Genomic DNA, 15,438 nt, shown 5'->3' with positions numbered 1-15,438 from the left:
ATATGTTGGCAAGTCTAGTCCTGACTATATTCCTACTTTGGCCACAGTGAGGAGCTTGGTGCAGCATCTCAGAACTGAGGTGAAATGGGCTGATCTGCTTTGGGGGAAGACACTTTTCACTGATTCCAATTAAATTCTATTCAGAGTAGACCTATTTGAATTATTTGTTTGTTATTATACATAAGATGCAACCATTTTACTTCTTTATCGTATGACCTTTGGGTTTGTTAACATTTTATGATGATTTGTATTCCTACATATAGTTAAGGTGATTTGATTAACTTTCTCTAAGAGTTTTAATTTTATATCTAATACATTTATTAATTTAATGCAAATTAATAGGGAGGGAGCTTGCAAAAAGAAGGAAGTTAAGGGGATATGCCACCCACCACCAAAGAACTTGCCATATCATTTTGCTACTCTTTTCTCAAAGACATGGCCCCTGTTTTCAATCCCAGCCCCTGTGAATTCCAATCAAATGTTCAAATTATTAAAGCAGAGGGTGTGGAATCACAGGCTCTGGCATCAAATGAGGCTGTCTAAGTTTCTCTATCTGACCCTCAGGACTCTCTTCAGGCCCCAGGTCCTCCCCAGACATACTTTCTCTCTGGTTCTGTTTTGAGAGCTTTTGACTGGCTAGAATGTGTCCTTCAACTCTGATCATGTCTCTTGCTTGTCTGGATGGAGAATAAAGAGCAGTACAGTGGTACCTCTGGTTATGCACTTAATTCGTTCTGGAGGTCCCTTCTTAACCTGAAACTGTTCTTAACCTGAATCACCACTTTACCTAATGGGGCCTCCCACTGCTGCCGCGCCGCCGCCGTGTGATTTCTGTTCCCCTCCTGAAGCAAAGTTCTTAACCTGAGGTACTATTTCTGGGTTAGCAGAGCCTGTAACTTGAAGTGTTTGTAACCTGAAGCGTATGTAACCCGAGGTACCACTGTATGTGTGTGTGCGCCGAAGCTACTCTACTCGACTGTCCAAAGGTCAGATTTGCACGTGTTGTTCCACCCACTTTCATCTGTGGTCCTCCAAGGCTGCATGGAAGGAAATGTGGCCCTTAGGCTGAAAAATGTTCCTCATTCCTGATGTGAATTTTCACCTTGGCCATACAACGTTTCCCAATCTATTTAACTGAATGCCTTTTCTGCTTTTCTTCTCTCAAACCCACCCCCCACCCCTGCCATTATTCCAGAAATAATAACAATATGTTCAGCGAGGTGGTGCGGCTGAACTTTGAAATAGCCAGCTTCAGCAGTCTTTCCGGAACACAGCCTATCACCTGGCAGGTGGAATATCCTCGAAAGGGGACAACAGACCCAGCCCTCTCTGAAATCTTCATTTGCCAGAAGGATCTTGTCGGGATTGTTCCATTGGCAATGGTAAGAGAGTTCACGTAGACAGACATAGCCCTTTTCAAAATTTACTTTTATTTCCATTTATTTATTCTGAGGCTTTTTTCACGGTGAGTACTACAATTTAATAATTTATTTTATTCTGCCTGTCTCGCAAGCAGCTCAGGGTACATGGCTCCCCACTACCACCATGTTATCCTGACATTAAATAAGGTTTTAAAAAGAAACATTTGAGAAAAAGAGGATTAAGATATTGTGGCTTTTTCTGATTTCTCCCCCAGTCAGAATCCAGTCTGCATTTTATGGTATCCCTAGGGATAGGGACGCGGGTGGCGCTGTGGGTTAAACCAGAGTGCCTAGGGCTTGCCGATCAGAAGGTCAGCGGTTCGAATCCCCGCAATGGGGTGAGCTCCCGTTGCTCAGTCCCTGCTCCTGCCAACCTAGCAGTTCGAAAGCATGTCAAAGTGCAAGTAGATAAATAGGTACCGCTCTGGTGGGAAGGTAAACAGCGTTTCCGTGCGCTGCTCTGATTCGCCAGAAGCAGCTTAGTCATGCTGGCCACATGACCCGGAAGCTGTACGCTGACTCCCTTGACCAATAAAGCGAGATGAGCACCGCAACCCCAGAGTCGGCCACAACTGGACCTAATGGCCAGGGGTCCCTTTACCCTTTACCTTATGACAGGGATGGATAACTTGTTCTGAAGAAAAGTGCTGAAGAAAAGACAAAGTTTCCCACCTCTTCCCTCCCCTCCCCTCCCCTCCCCTCCCCTAACTCTACCTGTTGCACTGCTGTTCAGATAAAGCCCCATGCTCGGCCATGCTCTCTCCTGTTTGCTCCTTCAATGAGTGAGCAAGAGGACTTATGGGTTGTCTAAGCTGCTTGCTCTCTCCTGAAGAGGCCCACAGGGACACGGGGTGGGTGCCAAGACCTCTTGTGAGACTCCTGTCTCCCACTTGGTGGCCAGGAGGCAGCAGCTCTGAGGCACCTTTGGCTTTGCAGCTGGGGCTGGAGGGGGTAGAATTCCTGCCTGGCAGAGCCCAGACTTTTTCCCAGCCCATGCCAGTCCTTCCCCAGGGCCAGGGCTTCCCTCCTGGCATGTGTCCTTGGACGAGACATGCACCCAGCAGCAGGAGCATGGAGAGGAGAGCCACCGGCATGCCCAGAACCCGCCAGTGCCCACCTCACACGAGCCCCTCACGCTGCACAGCCAATGAGAGGTGGTCAGGGAAGCGATGTTCTTTGTGTCTCTACCTGATCTCCAGCACCATCCTACTATGCCTGCTGCAGCTGGGGCTCTAGCACTCCTGGGACACCACCAAGCCCGCCAGAGAGCACAGGCTGCCGCTCCTACTGGGAGCTTGCAGAGCTGAAATGGTGGACAAGGGGACCAGCAGGTGGCAGGTGACCCATCTGAAGAGCGGTTACCGCAGGGGTGCAGCAGAGTCCATCTGTTGCCTCCAGGGGGCACCCCATACAACGTCCACAAGATTAGGGGGTGCAATGCTTGCCTTGCCCTGGGTGCTGGCAACCCACGCTAGGCCACTCCATCTGCCCATGTGTCAGTGCACTGGGAAGACATTGCAAGTACTACATAGCCGTTCAGCTCTGACTACACAGTGACATCACAGAGCAAAGTCAGGTGAGAGCAAGTGATGACACTGTGTCCAAACAGGCAAAGAAGAAAATTCTAGGCAGCAGCTGGGAGCGGTTGAAAAAGAAGTCGGGGTGATTTTGATGGAAGGAAAAGTTTGTGGAATAACTGTGAATAGTTTTGAGCTCAGTCCCAGTTAGATTACGGGGGGGGGGGGAGCAGTTCAGACTACTTGATGTTAATGGGCAGTTCAGGAACCTTCTCTTGGTGAAAGTCAATTGCGATTTATAGTACTTTGTCCAAAAAAAGAGGGAAAGGGATAAAAATCAGACAGCAGCCCAGTACGAGGACACCTACTAAAAATTGCTTTGAAACACCTTCTTAGTGCTGAGTGCATCTGTTTCTGTGCCATGCCTGGTGATAAGGCATGGCGGGAGCTCTAATGTGTCGTACTGATAAAATCCAGGTGTATAATGTGCCAGTGGTTTAAAAAAAAAATGCCTTTGCTAGCAGGATATGACTAGATAAAGGAAAGCTCCCTGCTTTCTCTTTAGCTTTGCTGTTCCAGCCGGGCTCTTTTAAAAAAATTCTTCTTCATTTGAACGTTAATCTCCTGCCGAGCTGATTACCTGGCAATATCCTTGTTCAGAATCACAGAGAGAGTGAGACAGAGGGAGAAAGATAGAGTCAAAGGGAAAGTTTGATGCAGCCATCTGCTAAGAAGTCAGAATTGCTCTGTGCATTCAGGCAAGCTAAGTGCTGCCAACTCTATATTAAAAAATTTAGGTCCCCAGTGCTATGTACCAAGTTTTCCCCTCAAAGTTTGATTTTGGAAATTTAGAACAGAGTGGGGCCTGTGGAAGACCTGCTGATGCAGTAGAATGAAATAGTGGAACTCTGAGTACAGGTGGACGGTCAATTTGCTTTCTCTCAGTTTCTCATTTTTCCATTCAGTTCCCTACATTTCTGTAGCAATTTCTGATTTATTTGTTTTAAGTCTTCATGTAAATTCATGAGTATCTTAGGGTGAAAGCATTTTTATGAATTATTTTTACCAATGTATGCATTATTATGTACACGTTTCCCTAATATATGCATTATTCTACAAATCATTGGGTTAAAGAACTGCATGGCAAAATTAGGAGAAGTGTGAGTTTTGAAGATTAGTATATTGCTTTGAGAAGAGAAGAGTGAATTGGGTTGATTTTCATTAAGGTGAATGGGCGGCACCACTACAGACTGCATCTCGGTGTGGGTGGGGACACTCTTTTTGAATGCCTGAATGTGGCCCTCCATGCCTCTCTCTCTGGCCCTTGGAACTCTCCCTAGGCCACGCCCCTCTCTGGCCTTGCATTGCAACCTGAGCACTTTTGCCGGGGTGGAATGTATCATTGAATGCCTCCTGCTTGCCTGGATGGCGGATGGAGAATGTTGTGTTAGTGTGTGTAAAAACTAGCCTATTGCCCACTTTTGCCTCTGGCCTCACTCATCACTGGCATGTGCCCCTCAAAACATTACCCAAAAGGTCCAGTATACCTGAAGGAGTGTCTCCACCCCTATCGTTCTGCCCGGACACTGAGGTCCAGTGCCGAGAGCCTTCTGGCAGTTCCCTCATTGCAAGAAGCAAAGTTACAGGGAACCAGGCAGAGGGCCTTCTCAGTAGTGGCACCTGCCCTGTGGAACTCCCTCCCACCAGATGTCAAAGAACAACTACCAGACTTTTAGAAGACAGCTGGAGGCAGCCCTCTTTAGGGAAGCTTTTACTGCTTAACAGACTACTGTATTTTAATACTTTGTTGGAAGCTGCCCAGAGTGGCAGCCAGATGGGAGGGGTATAAATAAATATTATTATTATTATTATTATTATTATTATTATTATTATTATTATGTGGCCCTCAGGCTGGAAACTGATCACACCTCACTGATGAAAGCTGCTTTGCAGCAGTGTGGAGCAGTAGCAGCTCTCAGCAGTCCTGAAAATCCCTCCCCTTTTCAGCCTCCAGCTTCCCAGTCCTGTTTCTGTTGCAGACTGGCTCAGACATCTCAGCTGTCACAGTTGTTCCTTGCATCCTGGAGAGAAAGGCTCCCTCGCCTTATCCTCCTTCCTTCTGATCTGGCAGGCAAAGGCAGCAACTGTGGGCACATATGGTGGCTGCGGCACTTGGCAGCCGCCGGATCGAAAAGCATCGCTCCGTGATGTCGCTCACAAGCAAGCAGCATCTGTGGCGAGAACAGCCTGGCTCATCTCAATTCTGGCCAATTCTGAAGTTTCTCCAGCATCTACTGCTCATGCTGCTACAGCAGCTGTAAAGTTGCCCATGGGGGCTCTGTTGACTGGGCTGGCTTATGGTATCACTGTCTTTTCCGCTACATACGGAGGCTTAAGTATCATTTTTACCTCTTGGTTGTCAAGCTGTGGCTTAGAAGAAATGCCGCAAAAATCCTCCTGGAGGACAGTCAAGACAAGCTCATGGCTCCATGGAAAGAACACAGACCATTTGCTGGAGTTTCAGTGTGAAATACAAAAGACAAAACCATATATACGTAATAAGCACTTAAAAAAAAAACCCTACTTGTCAACTCCTCCCCATCAGTGTCTGAGCTTCAGCGATGTCACAGAATGTGCATGATTATTCCAACTTCTAGGAAGAGAGCAGGCAGTTGTGAAAATAAGGCAATGTCTATGGGTTTCGAAAGATTTTGTGGTTGGAGAGGAAAGGAGGGAGTATAGCAGAGTGGTAGAGTCCATGTTTTGCATGTAGAAGGTTCTACATTCAATCCCTGGTGACTCCAGCTGAAAGGACCCTAGGGAGGAGGATTGCCAGAGATTTTGGAGACCACAGAAGGCTAGCCCAGTCCAGGAAAAGACTGTCTCTTCCCTCTCTCCTACCCATGCCTCGTGTTGTGTTGTGTTGTGACAACCTAGCAACAGAGGGATGCATCACTTTGATGGTTCTGAAGACCCTTTCTCAAAGTATTTGTGAAAGGGGTGAGCAGTTTCATAACCTGGGAGTGGAGAGTCTGTTTTTCTTTTGGATCACTTGCTATGCAGAGTGAGACCTTCCTCATACAATTTTCTAGTAGCATTGTGGAAAGGGCCGCATTCCATGGCATTACAGAGTCTGAGGACCAAGATGCTGCTGACAGACATGCATGTGAGATACATCCAAGGATGCTCAGACCTAATGGGAAGGCAACTATCCAAACTATACTTGCCCCCTCCGCCCAGCTTCCAGTAAGTGGCTTTTTTATTGCATTTATACCTCATCCTTCCAGACCATCCAAGGTCTCTTTCTTTCTCTCTCTCTCTCTCTCTCTCTCTCTCTCTCTCTCTCTCACACACACACACACACACACACACATATTTTGGCTTCATAACCACCCTGTGAGCTAGGCTCACAGTAACTGGTCCAAGATCGCCCAGTGAGCTTCATGCCTGAAGCAGGGATTTCAGCCTGACATACTATCCACTGCATTAGACAAAATTTCAAGTAGTGAGACTGCCACTGAGGTTTGTACACTGATTCAGCCTTCCCCAAGCCCTGAAGCCGTCGCTGAACTCCAATGCCCATCATCCCTGACCGTTGACCCTGCTGGCTGGGGCTGATGGGAGCTGGAGCCCCAACAACATCTAGAGCAGTGCTCTTCAACATTTGATCCCCAAGTGATGCTGGATTACGACTCCCATCAACCATGACCATTCTCCGTGTTGGCTGGGGCTGGTGGGAGTTTAAGTCAAGCAACATCTGAAAAACCAAGGTTGAAGAACCCAGCTCTAGAGTGAAGTTTGGGGAAGGCTTCACTAATACATGACAATTACATCATCACCATGCAAGAATGGCAAATGACCCAGTCAGGAGGGTGGATCATTTTTCTGCGCTTGCAGAGGAAGTCCTGGATACTGATTGATTGATTGATTGGTTGGTTGGTTGGTTGGTTGACTTCACTTATATCCCACTTTCCTTCCAACTGAGCCCAGGGCAGCAAAAACGCAAGCAATGAAACAATAAAAACTTATTTAAAAGATAGCTCAGTCAGTAGAGCAGTCAGTAGACTCTTAATCTTGGGGTCATGGGTTTGAGCCCTATGTTGGATGAAAGATTCCTGCATTGCAGGGCATTGGACTAGATGACCCTCGTGGTCCCTTCCAATGTTACAATTCTATGATTCTATCTTTAAAACAAGGGACGCGGGTGGCGCTGTGGGCTAAAGCCTCAGCGCCTAGGGCTTGCCGATCAAAAGGTCGGCGGTTCGAATCCCCGCGGCGGGGTGCGCTCCCGCTGCTCGGTCCCAGCGCCTGCCAACCTAGCAGTTCGAAAGCACCTCCGGGGGCAAGTAGATAAATAGGTACCGCTTACCAGCGGGAAGGTAAACGGCGTTCCGTGTGCGGCTCTGGCTCGCCAGAGCAGCGTTGTCACGCTGGCCACGTGACCCGGAAGTGTCTCCGGACAGCGCTGGCCCCCGGCCTCTAGATGTGAGATGGGCGCACAAACCCCACAGTCTGTCAAGACTGGCCCGTTCGGGCAGGGGTACCTTTACCTTTACCTATCTTTAAAACAATTCAAGTGCAGATGCAGACAGGGAAAGATCTCTGATTAAAAGGCTTGTTGAAAGAGGAAGGTCTTCAGCTGCCAACAAGACAACAGAGATGGAGCCTGTCTAATACTTAATGGGAGGGAATTTCAAAAAGTGGGTGCCACCTCCCAGAAGACAAGAACCCAGCCCACCTGACATCCTTTCCTCTTCACTTCTGATTCCCTCTTCCCATTCTTCCTTCCCACAGTAATTTCTGATGCTGAGCTGTTGAGAGTCACGGCAAGGAAATATCCATAATGACATAATGACCAAACATCTTTGGTGATGAGAATTTGTCTAGATAATGAATTGTAAACCAAAGAGCCAAGCAAGGCAAAACATGTGTCAGATAACAAAGTGAAAGTGGAAAGCTTTTGAGGGTTCTTTGTTTTCCTTCTTAAAAAAATAATATTTATTTGTTAAATCCTTGGAGGTAACTCATTATGTTGCTGAGGCTTAAAAAATTCCCAGCGAATTTATCATCCTGCCCTCAGTCATTACCTTCCATTATGATAAAGTGTTCTTTCTCATTAGTGCATTTATTTATTTATTTATTTATTTATTTATTGTTTCTGTTGTCATCATACAAACCCCTTAAGGACCTCATTAATTACTGCTTGGCAGAATCAAGGTGCTTCTCAGCAGCCTACTGCTTGATTGCTTCCTGGAACACTCAGCAAGAAATGTTTAAGGGTTTTGAAACAGCATCAAAGGTAGCATTTGGACTTCTGGCTCTCTGAAACAAACACCTTGTCAGAAGAATAACTGGATAGTACTTCAAGGGACCTCAGCAACTTTTTCACCTGCACCTTCCTTTTTGGAATATTGGAATATTCTCTGAATATTCGCTGAATATCCCCAGAATCTGACATTTGATGATAATCAATTACACTGTTTGGTCACTGGTGTACAATGGTGGTTTTTTTTTTTTTTTTAAGTGTTGGACAGTATTTGCTGGTTCCTGTTCAGTAGCATTTATTATCTGGATTGTTGTTGTTGTTCATTGGTGTGTAGTGTTATTTAAATTATGACTGTTTCTTGATGCACAAAGGTATTTAGTATCAGACAGTTTTTGTTTGCAGTGATATTAGTACATGCAGGTGACCACCAGCTCACTACGCAAAAATGCACTCATATGCATGTAAAGAATTATGCCCAAACCTCAGTATAAACACAGCATATTCAGTTATCCGAACATCAATACTTCCTTATTTCCTTGTTTCTGCTTTACTGGTTGGCAGCAGCCATGTTCATCAGAAACCATGCAGGGAGGGAGGGGGAGAAATCAGGAGAGATCAGACAAATAACCCCCACACACACTTTGTCTCTGTCTTGCTGGTTAGCTGCTCCCATTTCAGAGAAAAAAAAACATTGAAAATGCAGGGGGAGAGATTGAAAAAATGCCAGATTAGAAATATTTCCATTGGAAATAATGAGTGGGAGGGGAGCTTCCCCTCCGACATCCCCCTGACATCCCAGTTGCCATCCGTCTGTTTTGAGAGTGACCTCCCCATCCTAGTAAGCCTGTGAAATCCAGAGTCTAAAATTGCTAAACTGTCCCACTGACATCTTTGAAATGCACTTAAAAAATTAAGATGGCAATATTTGGAATATCTTTCATGAGAGCTGCTGAAACTTGAATTGGAACCTATGGACTTGTGAGGTTCTGCCCACTTGAAAAGCATTCATGAGCAGAAAAGGGCTTTTGCCACATCAGCTGGTCATGGGTTTTGCTTGACCTAGAAGGCCTTCAAAGGCTTCCTGGTCAGATTGTGACTTGGTCTGGACAACGTCCATGCTGTATTTTTTTTTACTTCTGTCTCCTCTTCTTTCTCTCTTGACTGGGCAGCTTCCTACAACTCTGAAAAGGTTTTGCTTTTCATAGGAACCTTCACTTTAACTTGCTGAGAACTCTTCATTGATCTGCTCCCCTGCATGTCATAGTCTCCATTTTAGATGGTAGATTTTAGCATTTTGATGGCTGTCATGATGGATTTAAAAGAAAATAGGTAGGACTGGTTGAGGTTGGCATTGAAATGTGAAGTCTTTGAGAGATTCCAGTGTCAATGTCAATGTCAATGTCTGCCTCACCAGAGAGATTCCGATGTCAGATTCTAATTCTTTAAAAAGTTCGGTTAATTTTGCATATCAGTGAATTCCAAATCAGCACTGGTTGTCATGTTTGGTCACAGACCACAATAGATATGGTCTAGGCTAAAAAGCATGTGTTTTATGAGACTAATTTAGATTGCTTTGAGAATATGCTAGCACTCTTCCAGATGTTGGACCATCAATCCTATTATGCCTGAGCATTGGCCATGCTGGCTAGGAGTCCAACAACATCTGGAAGGCCCCAGGTTCTGGATCCCTGATACAGGCCGAGCCCTTGAAAATCCATGCCACCTCTTTTCAGTAACATTGCAAAAGGCATTAACAACTGAAGCCCACTGCACATTGTGAGTGCTGTCACGCTACAATTGTCAGCGTCTGTAATGGCACGCTGGAGAGAACGGAAACTTTAGCAAATGAAATGGAAAGGAGAGGATTGGCAGCATTAATTTTAATCTGGACTCCTCAAGTCTGAGTTCTCCCCTGCTTCCCCTCCCTGCTTTATCAGCCTGATTGTCCCTTTTGCAGGATTTGTTACCTCCCCAAACAATAATAAATGCTCTTGCATTGCAATTTATTACACTCGTAAGCCTTCTGAAATCCCCTATTAGTGAAAAATGCAGTTTGTACGAGCTGATGTCTATCGAATACCAAGTATCAGTATTGGCATTTTGAGGGATGCTGTCCTCCGTCTTCCGGGGAGGCTGTAACAAAATGAGGATTCACTGCATTTTGTGGGAACTCTGGGCGAACGCAAGCCAACCTTTCTCAAACAGGACGGCTGAGCCTTCAGCATGCAGCAAAAGTGGACAAAAGAACTCTTTTCACTTAAGCATTTTTGAATGATCACCTTTTCGATTTTTAAAACATTTAAAAATGGAAAATAAGAACATGGAAGAGAAAGGCTCCACCTAGATTCTATCCTGCCTTTTCCCTGTATGTTGGATGTTGTGCAGATTCCAGAGAATTCAGACACCCAAGGAACTCCAGAGGGCAGACCAGGGAAAGGAAAGCTCAGATCCACGGGCCAAATGTGGCCCTGTAAGCCCCCCTCCATCTGGTCCTTGAGCCCCTCCCCAGGCCACAGACTCCACTGGCCCTCCTCTGTACCCTAAGGGCTTTTGCCTGTCTGGAATACAGCCTTGAACTCTAATAATGCCTCTTTGTTTTCTTCCCTCCATGGAGGAAACAAAACCTGTGCAAAAGTAACATCGCATTCATTGTTCCACCCACTTTTGCCTCTGTCCCTGCTCCCCACTGTGCTTGGAAGCTTGCCCAGAAAGGAAGGTGTCCCTCAGGCTGAAAAGGTTCCCCAGCAGACCACCAAAAAGAGGATTTTGAATGCAAGGAAATGTACCCACAAACATCTCTGGGCCACCTTAAAAGTAGCCAGCAAAAGCCCTGCATCCCATCCATAAGAATTTCAGCAACATGTTCATCTTCCCTTTCATAACCTATTGCAATAGGTATGAGTTACTCGTGCGTAAGCTGGTGCCTTTCTTGGTTAATTTGCCTTGTTAAACCTTTCTGACTGCACAGCCCCTTCTCATCCTGGCTGTCTCAGTCACTAGCAGAATCCGTCAGTGGGCATTTCTTGAACCTCTTCCAACATAAAAGTTGTTTGACACCCAGTCTCCTCCTCCTCTCACTGCGTGGGAGTCTTCTGCGCAGGGAAGGCGTGGGTAGCGGAGGACCTGGGCTCTCCTCACTGATGTCCAGTGAAGAGTCCTGGAGCCCTCTCTCCACTTCCCCCATCTGCCCCCCTTCATCCCTGGTGTTGCGCTGAATGGCTTCCCCCTCTACTGAGCTGTTTCTCCCCCTGCTGCTGGGTCCTTCGCCAGCATCATCTGGGAGCCTCCCCTTCGCCTCTCCCTCCGATGTCAGTTCCCTGACACCTATGAATGCCATTTATCTTCTCATTCATTGCTGGAGATGGGAAGCCACAGCATGAAAGCCACTGCAGTTGGTTGCCTCAGATTCCCCCAACCTGGACCACAACTCCCATCATCCCTGACTCTGGCCATGCAGTGCCTGGGGCTGGTGGGAGTTGCAGTCCAAAACAAGGTCACAGGTGGGAAAGGCTTAAATGTACTCTGGTAGCACTGTGGGTCAAACCACAGAGCCTAGGACTTGCTGATCAGAAGGTCGGCGGTTCAAATCCCCGCAACGGGGTGAGCTCCTGTTGCTCTGCCCCTGCTCCTGCCAACCTAGCAGTTCGAAAGCACGTCAAAGTGCAAGTAGATAAATAGGTATCGCTCTGGCGGGAAGGTAAACGGCATTTCCGTGCGCTGCTCTGGTTCTCCAGAAGTGGATTAGTCATGCTGGCTACATGACCCAGAAGCTGTACACTGGCTCCCTTGGCCAATAAGGCGAGATGAGTGCCACAACCGCAGAGTCGGTCACGACTGGACCTAATGGTCAGGGGTCCCTTTACCTTTACCTTACTCCATGTTGAGAAATTCCCTGCACTTCTCAACTGTGGAGGATGGTGCCCCTTGAGATGGGAAGGGCAGAAGGCAGGGAGGCCGACAGTAGCTGGAGAAGGAGCCAATGCCAAGGGGAGCCAGAGTCAACAGCAGGTGAACCCAACTAATTCTGGTTTGGACCCCATTTCCCTCCCTGCTGGATTCTACAAAGGCAATGCTGGTAAGCCATTTCAGCTCCTGCGTTGGTCCTAAGTGAAGAGCAGGGAAGTCAGAGAATTCTGATGGAGATGGGAATTGCCCGTGCTCACTTACTTGTTGCATGTCTGAAATGGAAATCAATACAGCAAATATGAGCAGCATTCCCTTTTGTTGCTTTCAATCTGCAAACGAAATGTAATTGATGATGGCTGCCGCCACCCCTCCCTTTTGCATCACGTAATGACAATGTAACATGTAATTTACATAATTAATTATGTGCATTGTGTAAATTACTGGTTATGTTCTGCATTATTAACATAGACAGTAAAATCATACCAAACAGGAAGAATTTTTTTCTTACTTTTTTGACCTCTCGAGGTCTATAAATGGATGTGGATAATATAATAAATCATGAATACATGTAGAGCTTCACAAACAAAGGTTTTGGTAAAAAATGCAGCTCATTTACCTGGAAAACATCCACGTCTATGGTTGCTTTTGTTTTAATAGACTTGTACTAATTTCTATTATCTCAAAAGTCTTGAATGTATTACTGATGTTTCTAGCCCCCTTTTTGTCTTTACATTGATATTTCCGCTATAATTCTGTTCTGTGCTTGATTTTGCATCTCAATAAAATTTTTAAAAGATATGTAAATTGCTTAATCTCACCACAGTGAACAGCAATGAAAAAATGCAGGTTTTTGTGTGTGGAAGATGACCTGCAGTGGCACAGAAACAATGTGGCATGTGTCAACTACAGGGTGGAATGGAAAACGATGCCCTTTACATCTCGTTTTTAAGGAGTTAGGTAGGGGAAAGCTGGCTGAGGACAGGTTGAGCTTTTGATGTTGGCAGAACCCTGTTTGCCCAAGCATATCAGCCTCCAGTGCTACTCAGTCCATAAAATAAGGACTTTGCTGTTCTATTTTGACCAAAAAAAAGTTTCCTTCGAAGAAAAAGACAGAGAGCAAATGGGTGCACTGATTGTGAAGTTACTCCTCTGCTTCCCCCGCCTCCACCCCCTTTGTTGGCATTTTTATGGCTGCTTCACCATCACATTTCTCTCTGCCGCATGATCAAGTGCCTGTGTTATTACTAGTGCTTATCAAAAATTAAAGAGGTGCCTCCAAAATGAGGTGAGAGCCGGTGGTAATGTCTCCCTGCAGACTTGCCAAATGGACTAAATTAAACTGAGATTTTACTTTTGTTATTTCTTTAAATTTTTTTGGAAGGGAGATGGGGTAGGCAACTTTCACTTGGGCTGCTTTCTCTCTCTCTCTTTCTCAAAATTGGATTCTGAAAATAAAACCCGCAAATAGATGCCCAAGTGCTCGAGCGTCATTCCCCAGCCCCTCTTGCTAAAAAATTGAAGAGCTGGAGAGATGTCTGCAGGATGGATTCCTCCCGTTACAAGGCGAAAGGTGCACCCTTAATAAACCCCCATCCTCTTGAACTGCAAAGTTAAAACAACCCCCCTAGTGCGGTGGTAGAAATAACTTAATGTGCTATACAGAGGTGGGGGGCAGAGGTTGGTGTGCTTTTAAATTATTTATTTGATAACACTCTTGCCCTAGAGTATGTGGGGAGAGAGGGAGAGGAAAGAGAAAGAAATGAGGGGCCTTGTTTCTTAATCCCTTATCCAGGGATAAGGCTGCTTTATGCTGAGTCAAGCCATTGATTGATCCATCTAGCATGTTATTGTCTGCAGTACATCCCAGGAGTCCTTTTCCAGCCCAAGCTGAAGCAGATGCTGGGAACTGAACCGTGGGCCTTCTGCATACAAAGCAGAGACTCTACCACTGAACTATGGTCCTTAATAGTTTGCTAGTTTCTTTAATTTATATCCTGACTTTCCCCTCAACGGAGTCCAAGATGGTTAAAAACAACAACAACCACAAGGGTGTTAGAAGAGTACGATTTAACCTAAAATAAAACCATTGAAAAATCATTGAAAAACAGTTTTCAAATGTCCATTGCATTCAGGTCTTCTCCAAAGGCATCTGGTTGGACACTGTTAGAATAGGATAATTGACTAGATGGGCCTTTGACCTGGGTTCAGTGGGACATTTCTTAGGTCTGACCAGCAAGGTAAGGGCAGCCTGGTCCCAAATGAATATAAAAGCCCAATTAACAGCTCACAACCTTGTTCTGGCCTAGAAGAATCAGATCTTCCTCTTCTACCTTTTTGCTCCACTCCCCTTTCCTCGTGTGCTTTGTATTTTTAAGCTTGTATGCATCCTAAGCTCAGTCAGTCTTCATTCAAGGCCTCATTCTGTCTACATTCATGCCTATGGGATGATTCTGGCTGTCAGCTTCCTTTTTCCTTAGCTTCTCAGTTGCCTTTGTAACACTCAGGGCTGTCTTAACCATAGGCACTAGGGGTGCGGGACACCCAGGCGCCGGGCTCTCAGGGGTGCCAGGCCGAGAGTCTAGGGCCCAAGAATTGGAGTCCAGAGAAGAGCCCAGCCATTGGTCAGAGCGCCATGGCGGGCTCTTTTGCTGTGGGCAGCTCTGTGCTGTGGGTTCGGGGGTGAGCGAGCCAGCGAGATGCTGAGGTGGCTGGCCAGCTCCGTCCTCCTGCACGCCTGGGATTGCCATAGGGCCATCGAGAGGCCCGCCCAGCGCACGCTGCTCACACCACAAGGTGCCTGGCTTTGCTCAGTTGCTGACGCCGATGCCTCAGGCTTACAGGGGTTATATAATGGGTGTCACTGGCCATACACTGAAAGGTTGTCAGTGAACTACCCTACGTGTGGGGATATGGCCTGGTCTGCCTGCTACACTTACGTCTCACAGAGCACCCCCATATCCCATTTACCCTGATGTGCCCTAGTTCCCCCAGCTGGGGGTCTGGGAGGGATACACACCCAAGGCTTAAGCCAAGATCTTCCAACATTCAGAAGTTTAATAAAGTTGTGGCCTAATTTTTAATTCCATAACATTGTCAGAGTCTTTATTCCTTTCTTATGATCCCTGGGGGCTGGGGCTGTTGCACTTGGTCACACAATAATTGTTTGTTGCCTGTATAGGATATCCTGTTTCTTAATGTTTGATGTTGTGGTTTTATATATGCTGTAAGCCACCCAGAGTGGCTGGGGAAACCCAGCCAGATGGGCGGGATATAAATAAAATTATTAATATTATTAGTTATGAAATGCATATATTGCTGCTGGTGGTGG

The 15,438-nt window shown here is 46.2% G+C and overlaps 1 protein-coding gene and 1 long non-coding RNA gene across 3 annotated transcripts in view; both read left to right on the top strand.

Moving 5' to 3' along the window:
• The window catches only part of LOC309521517 (transmembrane protein 132C-like), a 271,354-nt gene that overhangs the window by 196,066 nt on the left and 59,850 nt on the right, over positions 1 to 15,438 (top strand). For both annotated transcript variants that reach the window (XM_082204113.1, XM_082204114.1), the window contains exon 4: positions 1,196 to 1,382. In XM_082204113.1, coding sequence (XP_082060239.1) covers positions 1,196 to 1,382 — 187 coding nt within the window. The remainder of the gene's footprint in view (positions 1 to 1,195; positions 1,383 to 15,438) is intronic.
• Positions 2,132 to 5,488, top strand: LOC309521580. Its single transcript, XR_014214735.1, has 2 exons — positions 2,132 to 2,997; positions 5,070 to 5,488. It is a non-coding gene; the product is annotated as an uncharacterized lncRNA (long non-coding RNA).

Source organism: Podarcis vaucheri (assembly GCF_965113315.1).
Source record: "Podarcis vaucheri genome assembly, chromosome: 16".
NCBI lineage: Eukaryota > Metazoa > Chordata > Lepidosauria > Squamata > Lacertidae > Podarcis > Podarcis vaucheri.
This window is presented reverse-complemented; position numbering and strand designations above follow the sequence as displayed.